A 19,429-nucleotide genomic window follows, 5' to 3' on the forward strand; every position below is an offset into this window, starting at 1 on the left:
AAGGCCTGTTTTCCCGGCCAGTCAAAACAGCAGAAGGATTTTAAAAATGGATGCAGGAAGCCAATCATGTTGATTTTGTTCAAGTGGCAGGCTGCTGTTTTTTTAATGTGTTTTTTTTTCCTTCAGCTGAGAATGCAACTTGGTGACCAATTTTCTCCAAAGTCCTTAATAGCTTTCTATTTGCATAACATGCATAGTTTGCGCGGCCTCAAGAAAGAACTTTAGCTCTGCTGTGTTCCAAGCTCTTATTATTGGGCTGTTATATGTTATTATATCTTCATTTTTTTATCACAGTTGTTCTAGCAACTATTTAAATATTCTTCTTATTACCGAATAGTTCACTGTTTAAAGTCACAATACTTACTAAAGTAGAGCAATTAAACAGCACACCAAGTAGTCTGGTGTAGTGAGCGTGCCAAGATTATGTCAGACCAAAGGTCACGACTTACGGTATTATTGGTTTCCTCTCTGCTTCTCTTCAGTTGTTCAGACGTTGAGTGACAACTTTACTATGGAGTGTTTGAACGTGAACGTCCAGCGATGAAAACAAGAAAAAAGGAAAAAAATATGCTCTTATGATACTGTTGAGGCAGGTCGGTTTGGATAACACTGTAAGCAAGAGTTAAGCTAGTTAAACAGTTTGTGCTCGCCAGTCATTTTCCTAGAGATTCCCCAACAGAGGTTATTTTGGGTCTTTGGTGTTGACTTTGGTTTCCTTTGGTTTATACAAAGTTCCTCTCGGAGGAAATGGAGTGAGTGAACAGCAGATTTACTGGGTTGATGCAGAGCATTTAAGAGGGAGAGAACAGTTACTATTGTTTCATTGAAAGTTGCCATCTAATCACACATCAACACACAATACGCCCATGGTTCATTTAGACTATTGGAATTATTATTAGAGCTGCAAATCCAGTCAAGCAATAATCAGAAAACTGTTTTTGTGTTACACTACATAGCAGTCATTGTTTAATACGTGACACCGCTTTGGAGTCACAGTTTGTTGTCTGTTTGACAAAGTGGAGGAAGTGAAGGATACAATTTCTGTTGTTTATTTTGAAAACAGTCAACGCTAAATAGAAGCTAATGGGCCATGAGTCTCTGAAAAATAAAGACATAGGGAATTCAAATATAAACGGACTAAAATGGAAATGCACTGTCAGTAAATTCTTGTCAGTAAGTTAACAACTGACACACTGACAATGTTCTCTGGGAGGAACAGCCACGTTAGTACTTCCATTCTGATGTAGCCCCTGATAAGATTTAATCAGGAAATTAATCTGTAATTATTTGGTTTAATGAGATAAACCACAGAGAACGTCTTGTACCGAGGAAGAGGAAGAAAATGCAGATTGAACACAGAGTTTACAGGTGTCTCAGCTTGTCACGGTCAGGTTGCCAGTTGCTTTCAAACTGAAACTAAAGCTTTAACTTCATTTGTAGGATTTGGATTTTGAGCCTTTTAACTCCTTTCCAGGCTTCTAAAATAACTTTTTCTTTGGGTAAACTGAATATTCTGTATGCTTCATTCCAAAGTCACTGTGAATTTTTGCACTAGATACCAAACTACATTGTCATTACAAGTTTCCATGTCAGATTCCCTTGGCTGGTAAATGAGCTACCAGACGCAGCCAAACTGGAGAGGCTTTTGGCTGGTTCTCATTTTCCTCTGTGTTGGATTTGAACGGCACCACAAGCTTTTTAAAAATGTATTTATTTTTCACTGGCAGCTCCTTGTTCCACAACATGTCGAACACAGTGGGCCAGGGAGCGGGGCATCTCAGGATCAGGTCTTTTTTTCTGTTTCATCATGTTCCACGTTGAATGTTTTATCATCCTGGTTGTTTTGAAATAATTTTACCAAGATAGAGGAAAGGATATTCCTTTTACTCATAACAGATGACCTTTGTGGCTTTTCAATTTGATTCTGAAGATGTTGAACTGGTTACTCGAGTGTGAGGAACCAAACTGGAACCAGAATCCAGACACTGTTGGGCAGGTTTTAGCTGGAGTTTTTCCTTTAAAGAGGGGGGAAAAGTAACATCATTTACTGTTACATCTGTAGTTACTTCTGTGTGCTCCTACGTCAAAAGTATATAACAACAATTATATAAATGTTTCTTACCCTGGGTATGACTACGTATTAAACGAAAGCGCAACCAGGGCAGATATTCTGGAAATATTTAGCGAAGAGGAACTGTGCTGTTTATAATGAAGTCAAACTGAGACAGTTCATTTACACACATGAAGCTGTGCAGCTAGTCAAGGCTGAAAGAAGGAACTTAACACAGTTCCCACACATTTAAGCACCTGCTCACTATTTCAGTCGGGTTGTTTGTGTGAGTTGACTCATACGTTTCCTGTTCAAATGATCAGGCGCTGCAGTTTCAGTTCAGACAAACACATTAGTTGTTATAATATGAACACAAAGGGAATGTTGGGGCACATGTTATCATACAACGCTGTCAAGTCAATGAATCTTGATGCCTAGTGATGTCCCCGTTTCCCCTTCACCCCGCCCAACCTCCCCAAACTCAGAGTTCACTGGGCTGTTAAGAATCCATCATCCATTCATCAGCTGTTGCCATGCAGAATGGAAGATACTGTGGACACACACACACACACACACACACACACACACACACACACACACACACACACACACACAGTCTTCTAGCCCATTGAACCTCCATTAATGTTTAACCCTTGTTTGAACCCTTTTACACACACACACACACACACACACACTTAGCCTCCTGCCATCCTCTGCCGTCGTAGGGTAAAGACTTTTGCCATCACAGAAGCGTGCGCTCAGTAGCGCGCGCACACACACACACACACACACACACACACACACACACACACACACACACACACACACACACACACACACACACACACACACACACACACACACACACACACACACACAGCGTGCCTCCTTGTTGGTAAGCGTGAGCCAGAGGTGGTCCCATCTGGGTCTTGTGCTCACTCTTTACACAAATTTGCACACCCACTCCCGTCGCGTGACCTGGAGCCATGTAGGAAATGTGTATTTTCCTGTGGTTGGAGATGATGCTCGTTCACGTAAATAATTGATTTACAGGTTCAAATCATGAACGCCCCTGAACGCCAACAGCTGTCACGCTATCCATGTTCTGCTCCGAGGCCTCCAGCCGTCAGTTCTATGGAGCAACAGCTGGTTTGACCGTGAACGGGCAAAAAGTTTGGTCATTTTACATGAAGTTAAAACTGATGTTGAAACTGCACATTCATTGTACATGTCTCTGATTTTTGCCCATTTGTGAACTCCTTTTACTAGAATATCATAATTTTTTAAAATTCACTCTGACAACTTGCACTACCCATATGACAGATTTCCAGCCCTCGTCATACTGTCGGCTGTCGGGGTGTGCGTTCCCGCGAGGGTCATGCAGTTCTCAGCAGGCAGGGAGGCTGCACTCTCACCTGTCACTCAGGCTCTGCTGCACACGAGCGCTAACTTCGCGCTCTCGTGCCTTATATAACAGAACACTTGGTCTTAATCCAAAGGGGATCGTGGCCTCTTCCTCCCCTCAGGAGAAGAGATGTTTGACTGAGTACAGAGGAGAGACTACAGTACAACAGTATGAATCTCCACAGTGTAATAGTGTTGTTTTGTACAGTTGCCTTTTTAAGGAGGTATTGTGTGTACAGTCTAATGTTACGTACTCGGTGTGTATTTTCATTGGATCTAGTTTCCAGTCACTTCTGCTGCTGTTGTCCTTGACAAATGCCCTTTGACTTTGTCTCTTTGTATTTCATCACTTTCCCATCAGTGCAAATACACAGGATATAACAGTACTTCACTGAATCTTTTTTCTTTTACAATAACTGACTGTAGTGCAAAATAAGTGGGGTTAACTACAAACATTATATTCAATTTGTTGAAAGCTTATTTTTAGTGCTGTTATTTTCAAGGTCAGTTTGTGGTTTTGTTAAGCACGTGCTATTAGGTGTTTTCACTCGGCAGTGACCTAGTTACCAGGGCAGTTCCTTGCCTTTAGTTTCTGCCTGTCACACTGAATTGTGTTTGACTCATTGATCAGCAATTTTTGTGGTTGTTGCAATTCACAGCTACTCAGGTAAGTCATTTCAGATGACTTGCAGTCCGCATATTTCTGAATGCATTTTCAAGTTAATGCCTGCAGCAGGTTACTGGTAGAGCAACACTCAAAACGTAAGACAAGATGAGATAAATAATGTTTACATACTTTTTGTAAGAAAAGCACACTTTAATCAGTTGTCGGGCTAATTTGCATAAGATTGTAATATGTGCACACTGATTTATTGAGTACTCAGTGGTTTGACGCTAATGTTGGCCGTGTAAACACGCTGTGAAAACACGGCTGATATGAGAGCTCGATAAGAGGAACTCTAGAATGTTCGCTCTCACGGTTCATTAAAACCAGTGAATTGTGGAATGACGAGTCTTTAGTCGTCTTATAAACTGTGGCCACAGACCATTAGAGTAGGACGTTCACCGAGTCCCGTCAAAGTCCAGTTGTGTGTGTTTTTCCATGTCAGACGCATTAATGCAGCTCAGAGAGATCTATATCTTTCTGCTTGTCATTCACAGCAGTGGGTCACTGTTAACATGAGGATCAGATGTGAAAGCATTGCCTGTGGAAACTGTGAAGTGAGTCTTTTTCACTGCTCTACTCTGTTGTGTTCTACTTTCTTGATACACAGTTTATTCCCCTCAGCAACCCTGAAGTATTGAGACAATGAAGATGCCCTCTTTAGGGTTTCAGATCTTTTTTGGATGCACAACGTTTCGCACGGATATATTTTTATCTGCGAGTTCTCTCAGGATTTTAACTGGCAGTTTTTTCTCATCTTCATCACCCGCCTGCAGTCTGTCGCTCTCCGCCTCTACCCAGTGGGTTTTGGCATCCTCCTTACCGGGCGCTGAACCAGAAGTGACAGCAGCTCTCATCACATACCTTCCCTTTTTCTAAACAGTCAACTTTTGAAGAACAAAGTGCTCTTCAACCCTCCGGGTTCCACTCAAATCCATTCACTTCCCCTGTTCAAATGGAATGTCTCTGTGGTCGCCATGGAAACGGATAGCTTTTAGGCAAGGCCTTGCAGGCGAGGTGTGCGTCTGTGCACCAAAGTGACAAGACAATATTTTCATGATGGGGATGTTGGACGTCTTCGTGGTGGTGGTGGTTGTGTGAGTGCTCATGAAGGGCAATGCCCCAGTTAAATTCAGGGAATCACTTGTCTCTAATTCACTGACATATGGAACTTTTTGAGTGTAATATCACATTTGAGTGTAATATCACTTTCAAGATATAAGATAATTAGTACAGAAAAGAAAAATTAGTAGACAAAAAGAAAGTAAACTGTTACAGTGTCATTTAGACGGAGAGATGTCTGATGAAGAACAAGGAACTAAGAATGCCACGGTTCACTGACCCAGCCTGGCTACAAAGCAGAATAATAAAAAAGAATCTAATGGAAATGGAAACACACACATTGATTATCTTCAACAATCATAAAAGGGTCACTGGACTCCCACCTTCTCACTCGGTGAAAGTCATCTTCAGTTGCAGCAACAGCTAAATGTCTGAAGTACTAAAATTAACTAAACCAATGTTCATACGCATCATTGCCATCAATATTACATTTTAGGGTAAAAATCAACCATCCTACAATCGTATAGTTTAATAACTCTCCATGGGACATAATGGGCCTGTGTTGTTATCATTATTATGCGCGTTGTTCCTGTCGGGGTCGCTGGAAAATTCCAATCCTGCTCTCATTACATGTTTCCTGAAAAACATGTTTATTTTTTAGGAGTCTGCATGGATCTCCCTCCTCTCTGTCTGGCTACACCACCTGCCAGGATGACTGACAGATTTACTGACTGACTCATCTGCTGACCGCCTGGTCAAATGTGTGGCTGGCTCACTAGGCCAATATACTGGCTAAGAGATAGGCTGGGTTGATTATCCCTGTGTGTAGTTAATGGCTGTTTTTTAATCTGGAACAATGACTTCTGGCTGATTGTGTAAATGGACTGCCTGGCTAATTGAATTAATCATGTGCAGTGTTACTGTGCCAATGAGTGCACTGCCTGGTGACATCTGTCGATCTGGCACCGAAAGATACGGAGAAAAAAAATCCACCTCTGTTTGACTGAAAGGGGAAACGAAAAAGGGAATGGGACAGGGAAAACACGAGGGAAGAAAAGGGAAAGTGTGTGTGTCTACTTGTGTGTAGAAGTTGAAGTAGAGGGAGTGAGAGAAGTTGGATGTGTAATGAGTGAAGTGGGTGTGATGGTGAAGTGTCTGTTCCCATCGGCGTTCAGTCTGTGCTGTCCACATGGTGTTTTGGCAAATGGATGATCCAGAAGGGAACGCGTGTGTGTGTGTCTAGCATGATGTTGAGGTGAAGTCTGCTCATGTGTCTGACCACAGGGAGCTGCCACACACTACTTTCCCCTTATAAGGAGAACGCCTCGTGTCCCTGTGGGGCCTCCATCCATCCATCCATCCATCCATCCGTCCATCCGTCCATCCATCCATCCGTCCACGGCATCCTACCTTATCTTCTTCCCTCGCTCTGTTACCGTGCAGGTTCCACAGAGGAGGGATCAGGTTTAACACGGAAGGATGAGGATGACTATATTTTGTGACAGATGGGAAGGGAAAGAAACATTTACTAAAAGAAAACAGTTGGGTGAGTGCGAATTTGTGCGTGTGTGTGTATGTACACACAGTTATCAACATTAGCTTGTGTGCGTGAGAATTTGATCATAATAAGGTTTATGAATAATGCCTCTTGTCTGTATAGTATAGTATGTTCAGCACTTGGCTGTCATCATGTTTATATGGGTGAGTTCATACTTTACATTTGAGCGTGTTTGTGTGTATATTATTTGCTTTATGAACTTCTGAGGAGAGCTTAATAGGTAAATTGACCAAGACAATATGTTTGCCAGTATTAACTTATAGAACAAATAATGGTATCTGCAATTAGGAATTTCATATCATGGATATAAGCTGTTTAAGAACTGTCACCCCCACAACCAACACCAATAATTTCACATGCGTCGTGTTCCAGGTCTAAACTGACTGACTAAACAAAATGACTGAAAGCACAAAGTCAAAACAATGTTGTTTCTAGATGCTGCCTTTTGTGTTGATAAAACGTAACTTGCTTCTACATTTATAAGACACAACTCTGAGTAAAGAGCCTCAGATCATCCTGATGGTCTTTCGTTCCTCGGCTGGGCAATAAATGTCACGCTGAATTTGCTGTACCCTAGTTTTTGAGCGAATCTGACTGTACCGTCTATTTGTTTCTTTTCTCCTCTCGCCCTGCAGGGAGCTACAGTACGGCACATCCCAGTGACCATTAACGGCTCCAGCTTGTCACAAGACATTTAATACTCCAGTGAACATGCAGGAGACAGAAGCTTAATCAGCTTTATTTTGGATATAACGGGCAAGGGTGTAGATTTCACCGTTGAATAATTCAGTGGCCTTTTTCCGAGAAAGTGGGGGCAGCGCTCTATTTGTTTGCCTGTGTGTCGGTAGAAAAGGTAGTTAATGTGGAAAGTGGATACTTTTCCGACTGTGACAGGTGTCGAGTTTTTAAAACATGCAGTTATTGATTTTAACACAAGTTCTTTGTTTCTCCCTCTCCTGTTTCAGAGACAAAGACAAAGCGGATGATATAGACAGCGACCCGAGGTCCGCCACCAGAGAAGGTACATGACACACACACAAACACACACAAACACACACACACACACACACACACACACACACACACACACACACACACACACACACATATTTACAAACTGAAATTCAAGCTAGTGTAGTCATGTTTGTTCAAGACCACAGTCTGAGCTGCCACTGGGGCACATCAGCCCACCAACAAAGCTGCGGTTTAGGGTATTACAGCAGGAATTAGCATGCAATTGTTGCATTAAGCCCCAAACTTTCTCTCTCGGAGGCTGCTGAACTTTGTTTGTCCTCAGGGCTGTTGAAGCGAAATGCTGAACTTTTAGGTGGTATGTCTCTGTTGTAGGCAGGCGGAACGGGTCCCCTAGCTGTTTTTGTCAAGAAACTTAATGTTACAAGTTTGCATTAAGAAATGCCAGTGGAAAAGAATTGCTACACCACCCATATTGTATGTGGCAAGAGCAATAATCTCCTTGTCTTCTGAGTAAAAAAAATGACATGAATGAAGCAAGGTTTAAGCAATTTCCACTTACCACACATGCAGCTCAAAGGCGTTTGATACCAACTCGTTAGTTACGCATGACCAAACCAAATCTCTACAAGTTTAAACATGCAGCTTTTCTTAAAGAACAAAGATGACAAATGTTAGATAATGAATTAAAAAGATTGTACAATAGGCATATCAAATAAAGCATGTGTGATGAAGGTTTTCCAGGTCATTCCGATTTGTCTTTTTCAAAATAAAAAGTTGGTTAAAGGTGCCCTGTGGAGTTTTCCTGCAAACAAACAACAGCTCAGTTTTCATTCAGTGTTTCTCACCAAAACACAATGGGGTCTCACAAACATGTTGACTTCATTTCTTTCCTCATTAAACATTTGCAATGTGTTTTTGTTTTTTATGGTTTAATTTGTGTGCATGGGCTTGTTTTTACATATGAGGAGGCATTTAAAGAAAAAAAATAAATTAAAAGAAGAAGAAAGGCACTGCACCACAGTGATGCTGTCAAAAACTCCACAGGGTTCCTTATATCAAGAACCTGGATGTCACTGGTTGAAAAAAATCCAGAGTTCTGCTGTTCTCTGTCCCTGTTCTTTGTTGTAGGTTAGCAGAAAGCAAGAAACACTGATGCAAGATGTGAAAATTCTTTTGACATCTAATTATTGTACTTTTTCCTCCATATAAACAACAAGTATTAAACCTTGTACTAAAACAATATGCCGAATGACATTCAGTTTGGTTCGTCTCTGCTCGTAGCTTGATTTCTCTCTCAGCAGAGGATGTTTGAAAACCGAGACAGCAGCAGGGAAAGGCAATTTAAACGTGCCTCTCACTTTGGTGCTTTAAATGCATAGAGTTTTCTTTAATTATAAAGCACAAATAGCCTTGAGACTGCTGCACCGTCTCCCAGGGACCTTTTTTATTTTCTTTCTCTTTGAAGCAAGAAGAATGTTTAAATCGAGGTTAACGGAGGACAGCATGGTTGTGGGGGGGGTTCTGTCACTGAAAACAACTTGAGCATGAAGTGTAATGGAAAGGCAGGTCGTTGATCAAGACTAACAAGTTCACTGATAGTTCCCAAGTCAAACAAATCTGTGACGTTAGCTTCAATACCATTTGTACGTCTGGAGTGATTTGAAACTATGGCTTATTTTTGATGAGAGGTCTCAATATAATTATTTCATTCTTCCCTTTCTAATGTTTTTTTTTTGTCGGGGCTTCTTGTAAATGGCATAAATGGAAATGCCTTTGGTGCCCAATATTTACTTAAAAATGGTTCTCCACAAAAATATCCCCTCACTGTATTATGCTATAGTCAATGTGCTCTTTCACTTTGCTTTAAGCCATGTCAGCCGGTGGTAAGTACGACAGGGAAAGAGGAAAGTCAAAGTTTCCACTTTCAGTCCGGCTATATCGATAAGTGCTTATGAAAGAGGAACCAGGCAGAGACAGAAAAATTCCCTGCATGATTTCCCCTTCCCTGTCTGGTATTGAGATTTAAGGGTAAAGACGGGGAAGTCTCACGTATCGGAGAGCAGTTTATGAGTCTGTGAAACTATGTAGATGTGAATGTTTGATTTCCAGTGGGTCAACACAGAAAATGTAGAGCAGTGTAGTGTTTGCATGACATTCAGCCTGCGTTTGTCTCGTAGATTTTCTATCCAAAGTCTTTATTCTGCAGCTGTAGCTCCATGCACATCACTGCTAAACCACTGAATTACGTTACATAACTACCAAATGAGGTTTCAAGTCTCTCTGCTCTGCACGCTCTCATGATCTGCGGTGATCTCCCACTCTTTGTTATGTCATCTCCACTGTATTTAAAAGTTGATAATGTTGTTAAATTACATCCTGACCTGTGTTCATCTCGGGTCAAGACGAGGGTTCTGAAGCTGGGTCAGGTGATGCGCTTTAAACCGTTCAGATAGAGCCTCAGTGTTGCTTTCACCCTGCGTGTTATGAAAGGGTATTACTATTAGATTTGTGAGCCAGATTAGAAAGATGGAACAAAACCTCATTCACAACTCGGCCTCAAACTGTGAACAAGTGTTTCTCTGATTATTCTACGCATTTTTAACCACCCTGAAGGGATCAGATGTTGTTGGAAACCAAATTCAAATCTTTTTGATATTTAATGGGTGTATTTAATTACATTATTCATGGCTGCAGATGTGTAAGTTGTGAGGTGATGAATGGGAGGTAGCCTTTGTTCATATTGTTAGTCACATCTGTGCTTGCCCTGCTATGTTAAGTGAAAATGTGTGTTGGGAGAAAAGCATTGTTAGGTAAACGCAAAAAAAAAATCCACCATCAGTCTTTCGCTCCAGCAAACCAAAATTGTTCTAATGGCAATAAACCAATAAGTGCATTTACTTCATGTTAATGAACAGGAGAGGACAAGGAAAACAGAATGTGGATAGTTACTGTTTTTGTATCTTTTACCCAGTTGTCATAAACAGGCCAAGTCAAGTTGTCATGGACAGAACTAATTCTCATTGCGTCTCTGTAGTTCTCTCATTGTACAGAGTAGGTGTTTCATTTGGCTCTGTGTGAGATGAGAAGTGGTGGAGAAAGCTGCTGGATCTGCTTTGTTTACCTCCAGTTAACTGTCAGAAGATGTTACTTGAGGCTTGAATTTTCATACACATTAGCATGTTTTACTTGCTTGAAAGTCAGACTTTGTGTAAATTAGATTTTTACACAGTTTAGTCTTGTTTATTTTTCTCTTTTTTGGGGTTTTCGCCATTTTACAATACATTGCATTTTCAAAAGCTGTAGACGTCATTTCTGTATTTCCTGCTCTTTACTAGATCTGGAGATGGGTGTAGCATGTTTTGGTCTGCTCAAAGTGTTGCTCTGAATCACACTGCTTCACTCTGTGAACAGTAACTGTAACACACCACAATACAGCGCAGCTACATTTCCAGTGACATAACCATAATCGTAGACTTTCTCCAGTGTTCACAAACCGGCTGGTTCGCTAACACATACGCGCACCAGCGCACACGCCTATGATTCAAGGCCATAAATCTGTTCTCTGGGGTGTAGGAGTTGAAAAAATTAAGGATTTGCATCAGTGTTCGTGTACGCTTTACACCTGAAGGCATCTCTTGCTTAAAAATTCTGAGATTTTCTCTGTGAAAAATTGTTTTGTAATTAAAAAAAAGTTAAATCCTGTAAATACTTTGAACGAAAAGTTACATTAAACCAAGAACTGTATTATTTTTGATTGTACCTTCATGCTGTGGCCCATTAAAACTAGGAACTCCCTTGGATGTTTCTGAGAAGAAGGCCTGGCTTGTCTGTTGTGATGGTGAACTACCTGCGGGGAGCATATCCGTACTTTGGCAGGAGATTAAAGAGAGTGAGACTGTTGAGGAACTAGTAATCGCCGCAGGTTAGGTTTCGCCTAGAAAAACCTACGGCTGCTGCAGCACATGTACCGACATGACACCATTACTGTTCCACTTGAATCCTCTTCTGAGAATTGTAAACACGAAGCAGCACTGCCCCCTGCTGGCGCACATTTAGATTTCATCAAGGCTGAGTTGTAGATGATGAAATTGATAATCTTACACATGCTCAGGTTTTGTATTTCTCCAGACTCGAAGATGTTACCTCAGGATCAGTTTGTGAACTGTTTTTTTTTCTTTTTTTTTTTTTAATCTGGACCTGTCACACATATGTAATTTACGAGGTATGCAAGATGAGGAATGAATTCCACGATTGATAATAGTCGTCATCTTGCTGGAAGCAGTGCAGGGAAATGCAGTGTGAGAATCATGTGCACACTGTGGCACAGTGTCTCTTTTGCTGTCACTTCACACCATTTCGGAAGTGAAGGGGAAGTCGTGTTTCTGTATGTAAGAAGGAAAGACTGTCCTCATATAGTTAATCTGTACAGTGTGAAACTGCGACTACACCTTCATTTGCATGTTTTGAATAGACAGACTCGAAAAACAACTTGTTTCCCAACAAACTTGAATGTTAAATCTTTGTGCCCAACAAGGTTACCCACTATTCCCTCTTGCATAATCCTGACTTATTGTAACGTTCTTTTACCGTAATCGTGGCCTCACATCTTTGTAAGTTTGAGGCCTGCTGTGATTGCGAGGTTTGTGACCACCCTCCGATTTTTACTTTAAACAGGAAGTTGCCACCTACCACCTGCCTTTTGCCCCCAAATAGGAGTGTCACTACCATTTAGGACAGCACCCCCGTGTTTGGTCACGTTCAAGGAAACACTGCTCAATATGAACACCACTTTTACACAAGCTGTAAAATGACAAAAATGACATTTTGTCTTCAGTTCCTTTCATTTGTGCTGTGCAAATATTCTGATCACACACAAATGACTAATAATCATAAATATTTTTTCCCCTTTCGTTTTATTTGCATGAAATAAAGTGAGATCATTTTGAAAGATGGTGTCGGAAAAAATTGACCTCCTACGATTAGTTTTCAACAAAAGTGTATCTGAAAGTAATATTTTAAACCAATAATTCCTTAAATTCTTTGGATTCTCAAATGTGAAACATTGCTTTGGTTTGTTGCCTTCTGTTATTGCAAATCACATAATGAGTGTGTGTGTGTGTGTGTGTGTGTGTGTGTGTGCGTGTGTGTGCGTGTGCGTGAGATAAGTGGAAACAACCTCTGTGGGGTACAAATCACATTCAGGTGATGAAGAACCTTTTGTTATTGTTTTAAGTTTCCATTGTCTCTGTTGTGTCATGTACAAAGTCTTAGCCACACACTGACTGTATTTTGTGCAAACTGTAAATGCATTCATGTACTTTTTGTGTCTTCTGTTCTTTCACCGTTGTATTCTGACCATCAGGTTTGCTGGGATGGGTAACCTGCTAAAAGTCCTAACAAGGGAAATAGAGAACTATCCACACTTTTTCCTGGACTTTGAAAGTAAGTCTGGCCGAGGCGCGGAACAGAGGGAGAAAAGATGGATGAAGAAAGAGATGTGGGGGGATGTGGGGGAGGCCTGTTTCCTTTCCCTTAGCAGGTCTCTGCTCCCGATGACGAAGCCACGGAGGAGTCTGCTTACGCTCTCGTCTTTTTCTCCTTTTGCCCCTTTTTCACTTTCTTTTTTCTTCCACTCAGTAATAATGACCTCCCGCTGTTTCAGCTCTCATCTCCCATCATCTATGTTCAAGTAACTTTATTTGATGACTTCTTAACATCACACATCCTTTTCTTCCTTTCTTTCTCTTCCTTTCTTTCTTTTCTCTCTCTCTCTCTTGCAGAAACCAAATGGGGAATCTGTTAAAAGTGCTCACTTGCACAGAGCTTGAACAGGGGCCAAACTTTTTCCTTGACTTTGAACGTGAGAACAGCGTATGCCTGTCCTTCTGCTAGGCCAACCCCTGCCCTCCATATCCCTCAATTCATGTTTTTCCTTTGACTGGTCAGGGGTCAGCCCATTCAACTATTTAATTGTCAACCTTTCTCCTTTGAATTTCTAATGCAGACTCAGAAGGCTGTTATTATAATTCACGATTGATCTCACTGTGGTTTTAAAAATCTATTCTCTGAATGCCAAGTTGAAGAATGGAGCTGACCCTTGACCTCTGCTGTCTGTTTGTACTAACTTGTCTGCATGCACAACCCCGTAGGTTCACTTACAATAAGGCACATTCGATGTATATGTATGTAGCATAATGTGTTTACTAACATATTATTGATCAGGTCGTATTAAAACGATCTTTCATCGACATGTTTCTCTTCCCGCACACGTTATCTGTAGTTATCATTTCACAATATGATCAGTCTTAGCTCAGTATATATGAATTCTGTTTAGATTAGAGCTGCAACAGTTAATAGATTAGTAATCGACTACTAAATTAATCGCCAATATTTTTGATAATCGATTAATCAGTTCAAGTAGTTTTTATGAATAAAAGTCAAAATTCTCTGATTTCAGCTTCTTGAATGTGGTTTTTTTTTTTTTTTGCTCCTCTATGACAGAACTAAATATCTTTGGTGTGTGGACAACACAAAACATTATCGACTTTTTCACCATTTTATGCACCAAACAACTAATCGATTAATCCAGAAAATAATCGACAGCTTAATCGATAATGTAAATAGTCGTTAGTTGCAGCCCTAGTTTAGATGGAAATATTCCTCCACATTCAGGATAATAAACCAATAAACCATAAATCATCTTTGGTGGGGGGTTTTCATAAACATCCCACTGAAAAGAAAAACACAATACGCCTCCACATTTCAGCCGCACTCACAATGCAGCCAACCTCAGGCTTTGTTTACTCAGCGTAGAGGAAGCGAAGGGTGTGGAAGGGTTTTTGAAATGCAAAACAGGCCCCAGACGCACAGTTTTAATGTCAGCGACGCTCTATATTTAGAGCTGTTGTTGAAGAGTTTGACTCCATTGGGTCACGATGACCAGAGCCTGTATTCTGCCTGCAAACAACCTAAAGTGAAAATTATGTATCGTGTTATGGCGCTCACGTTGGCTCACACAAAGTTTTCCCGACGTCTGAAGCAGAGCTGACAAAACATTTTTGGATTATTCAGGGAGATATGCTCTCTGCAGGACACTTGCAAATAATTGATTTCTATAATTATTGTATTCTTGCATAACAATACAGGAAATATTAAACAAAAATAAACCATGACTGTAACCTGTAGGTATGGCAGAGCAAGGTAGATTTCCAAAACAGTCATTCAATTATGTTTATCATTCTTATTCATTAAAATTCTGTTAAAACATAATTTGTTTGTACTGTACTGTGTACGCAGTAGTGGAACATTTATAGGTTTCAAACATATACTGTATATCTCACAATGAGTCCTTTCTCTGTTGGCTTTCAAATATTGCTGCCTTGAAATACTCAAGTAAATATGCGTGTACAGCAGCGTTCTCTTGTTCCTGTGCAAGCAGTTCCAGTGTTATCAGTGTAGCTATGATCATTTTTGCTAAACGTGCCTAAAGTTCATGTTTTGCATTTCAAATGAAAGGCTTCACTGGGTGAGCGAGGCAGCACATTTTGGAGGCTGACAGTTGATGGACTCATGTGGATATACTAGACCTGATGTGCCACATGTGAAATTGTGTATTTGTATATTTGACCCACGCACAGTTCATGATGCTGAATGTTTTTGTTCTTTCTCTCGTTTGTGCTCATCCTCTTAATCATAGGCTTTCATAAGTAATTAAACAAAAATGGACGAGTTACATTTTAGTGCCAAAAACATTCAGCACACGTGCCTGTGTTCCCCCTGTGACTGTTTCATCATGATTAAAAATACTGTCATGACTTGTTTAGTCAAAGCCATTTCACATCAATAAAAAGGGAATGTTTGGTTCTGCATTAAAAAGTTTAATGTAAGTTCATGTTAAAGATTTGTACAATTACAAATCACTCAAGGACCGATTGTTGATGTGAAAAGGCAAGAATTAATATCTTTGTAATGAGTTTGCACTGTCACAGCTTAGCTAACTGTTGTAATGTTGTGTGTGTTTTTGTTTTGTGTGTATTTGCATGTGTATGTGTATGCAAACGTGTGTGTGTGTGTCTGTGTGTTTGTCTTGTAGATGCACAGCCGACAGAGGGCGAGCGAGACGTGTGGAACCAGGTGAACTCAGTCCTGCAGGACTCTGAGAACATCCTGTCCGGGCTGCAGTCGTATAAAGGAGCCGGCCAGGAGATCAGAGATGTAAGGAACGCACACAACACCAACAAACAAGAAAACATGCACAAACACTGTGTACAAGGAAGGATTTAGTCATTAGTTCATACAATAAACAAACTAAGCTGGTATGTAGACCTGTCTTCGAAATATATTTTCTGTTCTTTTCTATCAGCATCACCTAGTTACTAAGAACAGAACTATATACTGTATACGGTCCCACTCAAAAGATTTGGAACAACTGCATTTGTCCAGCTGTTGTTTAATTTGACACAATTCAGTGTCTCGATGTTTCTAAAATTAAAACATAGAACAAATGAAAAAAAATCAAGATTTTAAAGTTTGTGTAAAGGAAATTCAGAGATTTGTTCCTGAACACGTTTGAACTAATTGCTCAAAAAGGGGGAAATTTATATATGTAGAACTAACTAACTAACATTGTTCAGAAAGCGACTTTGCACTTTGCTTTACTTTCACCTTGTGACCCGTTCGTCCCAAACCAGTTTCTTAAATCAATCATTCTTTATTCATATAGCACTTTTCAGTGCTTCACATAGAATTAAAGGCAGCAAAAAGAGAGCAAAAAATAGATAAATAAAACATGAACGAAAATGCTGTCTCGCTTATTTGCAACACTAGAGGCAGTTAAAAGAAAGATTAAAACTTTGTAAAATGAAAAGTGAGTAGAATAAAAGAGACTGTGCTGCCTCTAATGTTTCGGGTGAACATCTTGCTGTAGGATGAAGCCCTGACCAACCAGATCATCTTATGTTGTTCTCACCGCTCTGATAGAAATACACAGCGTCGTCCTGTTAATACATCAGAGTTTAGTTTTAGTTAAATCCAGTCCACACCTGTCCAAATCTGTGAAGCAAATTGGATGTTGGAAGTCATTGTGGAAATTTTTTTCTGATGTTGTCCTGCTCTCTCTCTTTTTTCTCCCCGGTCCAGGCGATTCAGAACCCCAGCGACCACATGCTGCAGGAGCGAGCCTGGAACTCCGTCTGCCCACTCGTCATCAAACTCAAGAAGTTCTACAGCTTCTCTCTTCGACTAGGTATGATATGACCAGAGCCTAGACAAAATGTCTCGTCTTAGCACTTAATTAATTCTTACCCATGACTTAGTACGACCACATTTTGCACATGATAATTTCTGTGGGTTTACCCGTGGGACGTGTGGAGCTCATGTGTGTCTCTCTGCAGAGGAGGGTCTGCAGAGTCTGTTGGAGTGTCTGACGTGTCCGCCCTTCACGCCCACTCAGCACCTGGAGAGAGAGCAGGCACTGGCCAAACAGTTTGCCGAGATCCTCCACTTCACTCTGCGCTTCGATGAGCTAAAGGTCTGCTAGAAAGACTGAGTGGTTCATCTCTGTCTCTAACACACACACACACACACACACACACACACACACACACACACACACACACACACACACACACACACACACTCGGACTCCATTCAGATCTGGTATTAACATCCGTCCTGAGTCATCCAATCACAGGTGGCGAGCTCAGCACAACCCTGTGCACCCAAGATGCACTGAGGACACACTTGAGATCCGGTCACTCGAACCACACTCGGAGGTCGTCCGGGCAACATGTGGACACATTCTCTTAACTGTGGAAACACAAATGTGTCCTGGACCGCCCACTCAATGATGTCCTCTACACTTACCTGTTTCCCATACACTGAATTATTTGTGTAAATCAATAAAAAAAATGTTTACACTGACCTTTTTTCCCCCAATATAGTAAAATATAGTTTGTAAAGCTCCACATGCACGTGTCCCCACACACACAAACACATTGACAACAGTCACATCTGTAAAGTCTGAGTGGCTAAAAACAACATCCTTTTATCTTTGTGAAAAGGTGTATGTGTTGATTTGCATAGAGAACGAGGAAGTGAGATCTGATCACAGGTTTTACATGAGACACATTCAGAATACACTCTGGTGTCAGGTGTGACAACACAGAGCAGAGCTGTCCACTTCAGATCAGATCTCTCAGGACAGATGTTACCACCATGTCAGAGCCATGGTTGTAGTCACGTGACACATTCAGTGTACTTATATCAAACAATATTTTGGTTCTGTTTTTATTCAAACGATGTCTCAATGTGTCATTGTTTTCCTTCAGATGAGAATTCCTGCCATCCAGAACGACTTCAGCTACTACAGAAGAACGATCAGTCGAAACCGAATAAACAACATGAATGTGAGTTGTTAAGAAATGATTCATAGCTGAGATCTGCAAGGTGACAGCCATCCTTTTCCTGGGGTTTTCAAATCCACATGTTTATACGTGTCTGACAGCAGGCTCTAATGTTTCTATATTTATTATCTGCACTGCTCGCTCTGTCTGAAAGGGGAAAAGAATGACATAAGAAAAAAAGTGTACAGAAATAGGCCAAACTGATCAAGTTGAGGGTTCTATAGTGTTAAAAATGGAATTCACGTCAAAAGTTATAAAACTGCCTCTGCTCAGAAGATATAAACCTGATCCTTGTATGTTCCTTGTCTGTGCACCTGAAGTTGGACATTGAGAACGAGGTGAACAACGAGATGGCCAACAGGATGTCTCTGTTCTACGCGGAGGCCACGCCCATGCTGAAGACCCTCAGCAATGCAACCACAAACTTTGTGACGGAGGTGAGAACAACACCCGTCATCGTTATCTAATACACTTCACAACAACGTTATGTTTCCTCCCTTAGGCCATCTTGTTAAATCTGTCATATTTATTCATGAATGAAACTAAATGAATCTATGTTGCATTGTGTGTGCTCTGTAGAACAAGACTCTTCCACTGGAGAACACGACAGACTGTCTCAGCACCATGGCCAGCGTCTGTAAAGTGATGCTGGAGACACCGTGAGTTACAGTGATTTCCAACACACATACACACACACACACACTCACAAGGCTTCTCAGAGGCATTGAAAACACTCCGTTAAGTCAAGTTAATAATCAAGACCTTGAAAGTCAGTAAAATGCCCATATGTTTGATGTATGAGCTTGGAAACCCTGATTTCAAGTTTTAAGATTTAACAATTCATACATACAGTACGTGTACACATGTATTCATCCAACAGCACACCAATGAATCAGTGTAACACTCTTACTTCACCACAAAGGCCTAATAATTCTAATCTCTCTCTCTCTCTCTCTCTCTCTCTCTCTCTCTCTCTCCCCCCTCCCTCTCCCTCCCTCTCCCTCCCTCTCTCTGTGTGTGTTTGTAGAGAATATTCCAGTCGTTTCAGCAGCGACGACACGCTCTTGTTCTGCATGAGGGTCATGGTCGGGGTCATCATTCTTTATGACCATGTTCATCCCAATGGTGCCTTCAACAAGTCCTCAAAGATAGATGTAAGACACACACACACATACACACACACTCACTCTGAGTGTCCGTGCTCTCGTTCTGACCCTGGTCACATCCCCTCAGATGAAAGGCTGCATTAAGGTGCTGAAGGAGCAGCCAGCAGACAACGTGGAAGGCCTCCTGAACGCCCTCAAGTAGGTCAC

The 19,429-nt window shown here is 41.0% G+C and overlaps 1 protein-coding gene across 4 annotated transcripts in view; it reads left to right on the forward strand.

Annotated features, from left to right (window-relative positions):
* Positions 1 to 19,429, forward strand: part of fam49a (family with sequence similarity 49 member A) — a 106,784-nt gene that overhangs the window by 85,066 nt on the left and 2,289 nt on the right. For 2 of the 4 annotated variants that reach the window (XM_035616695.2, XM_035616693.2), the window contains exons 2-11: positions 7,704 to 7,759; positions 13,076 to 13,155; positions 15,806 to 15,927; positions 16,852 to 16,957; positions 17,106 to 17,242; positions 18,042 to 18,119; positions 18,437 to 18,553; positions 18,696 to 18,775; positions 19,144 to 19,270; positions 19,350 to 19,420. In XM_035616695.2, the coding sequence (XP_035472588.1) occupies positions 13,086 to 13,155; positions 15,806 to 15,927; positions 16,852 to 16,957; positions 17,106 to 17,242; positions 18,042 to 18,119; positions 18,437 to 18,553; positions 18,696 to 18,775; positions 19,144 to 19,270; positions 19,350 to 19,420 (908 nt within the window). In that variant the 5' untranslated portion in view covers positions 7,704 to 7,759; positions 13,076 to 13,085. Of the gene's footprint in view, positions 1 to 7,703; positions 7,760 to 13,075; positions 13,156 to 13,493; positions 13,574 to 15,805; positions 15,928 to 16,851; positions 16,958 to 17,105; positions 17,243 to 18,041; positions 18,120 to 18,436; positions 18,554 to 18,695; positions 18,776 to 19,143; positions 19,271 to 19,349; positions 19,421 to 19,429 lie in introns of those variants that run through there. The other 2 variants (XM_035616694.2, XR_004786228.2) reach the window with 2 other exon arrangements.

The sequence above is a fragment of the Scophthalmus maximus genome, chromosome 18, assembly GCF_022379125.1.
Source record: "Scophthalmus maximus strain ysfricsl-2021 chromosome 18, ASM2237912v1, whole genome shotgun sequence".
Lineage (NCBI taxonomy): Eukaryota > Metazoa > Chordata > Actinopteri > Pleuronectiformes > Scophthalmidae > Scophthalmus > Scophthalmus maximus.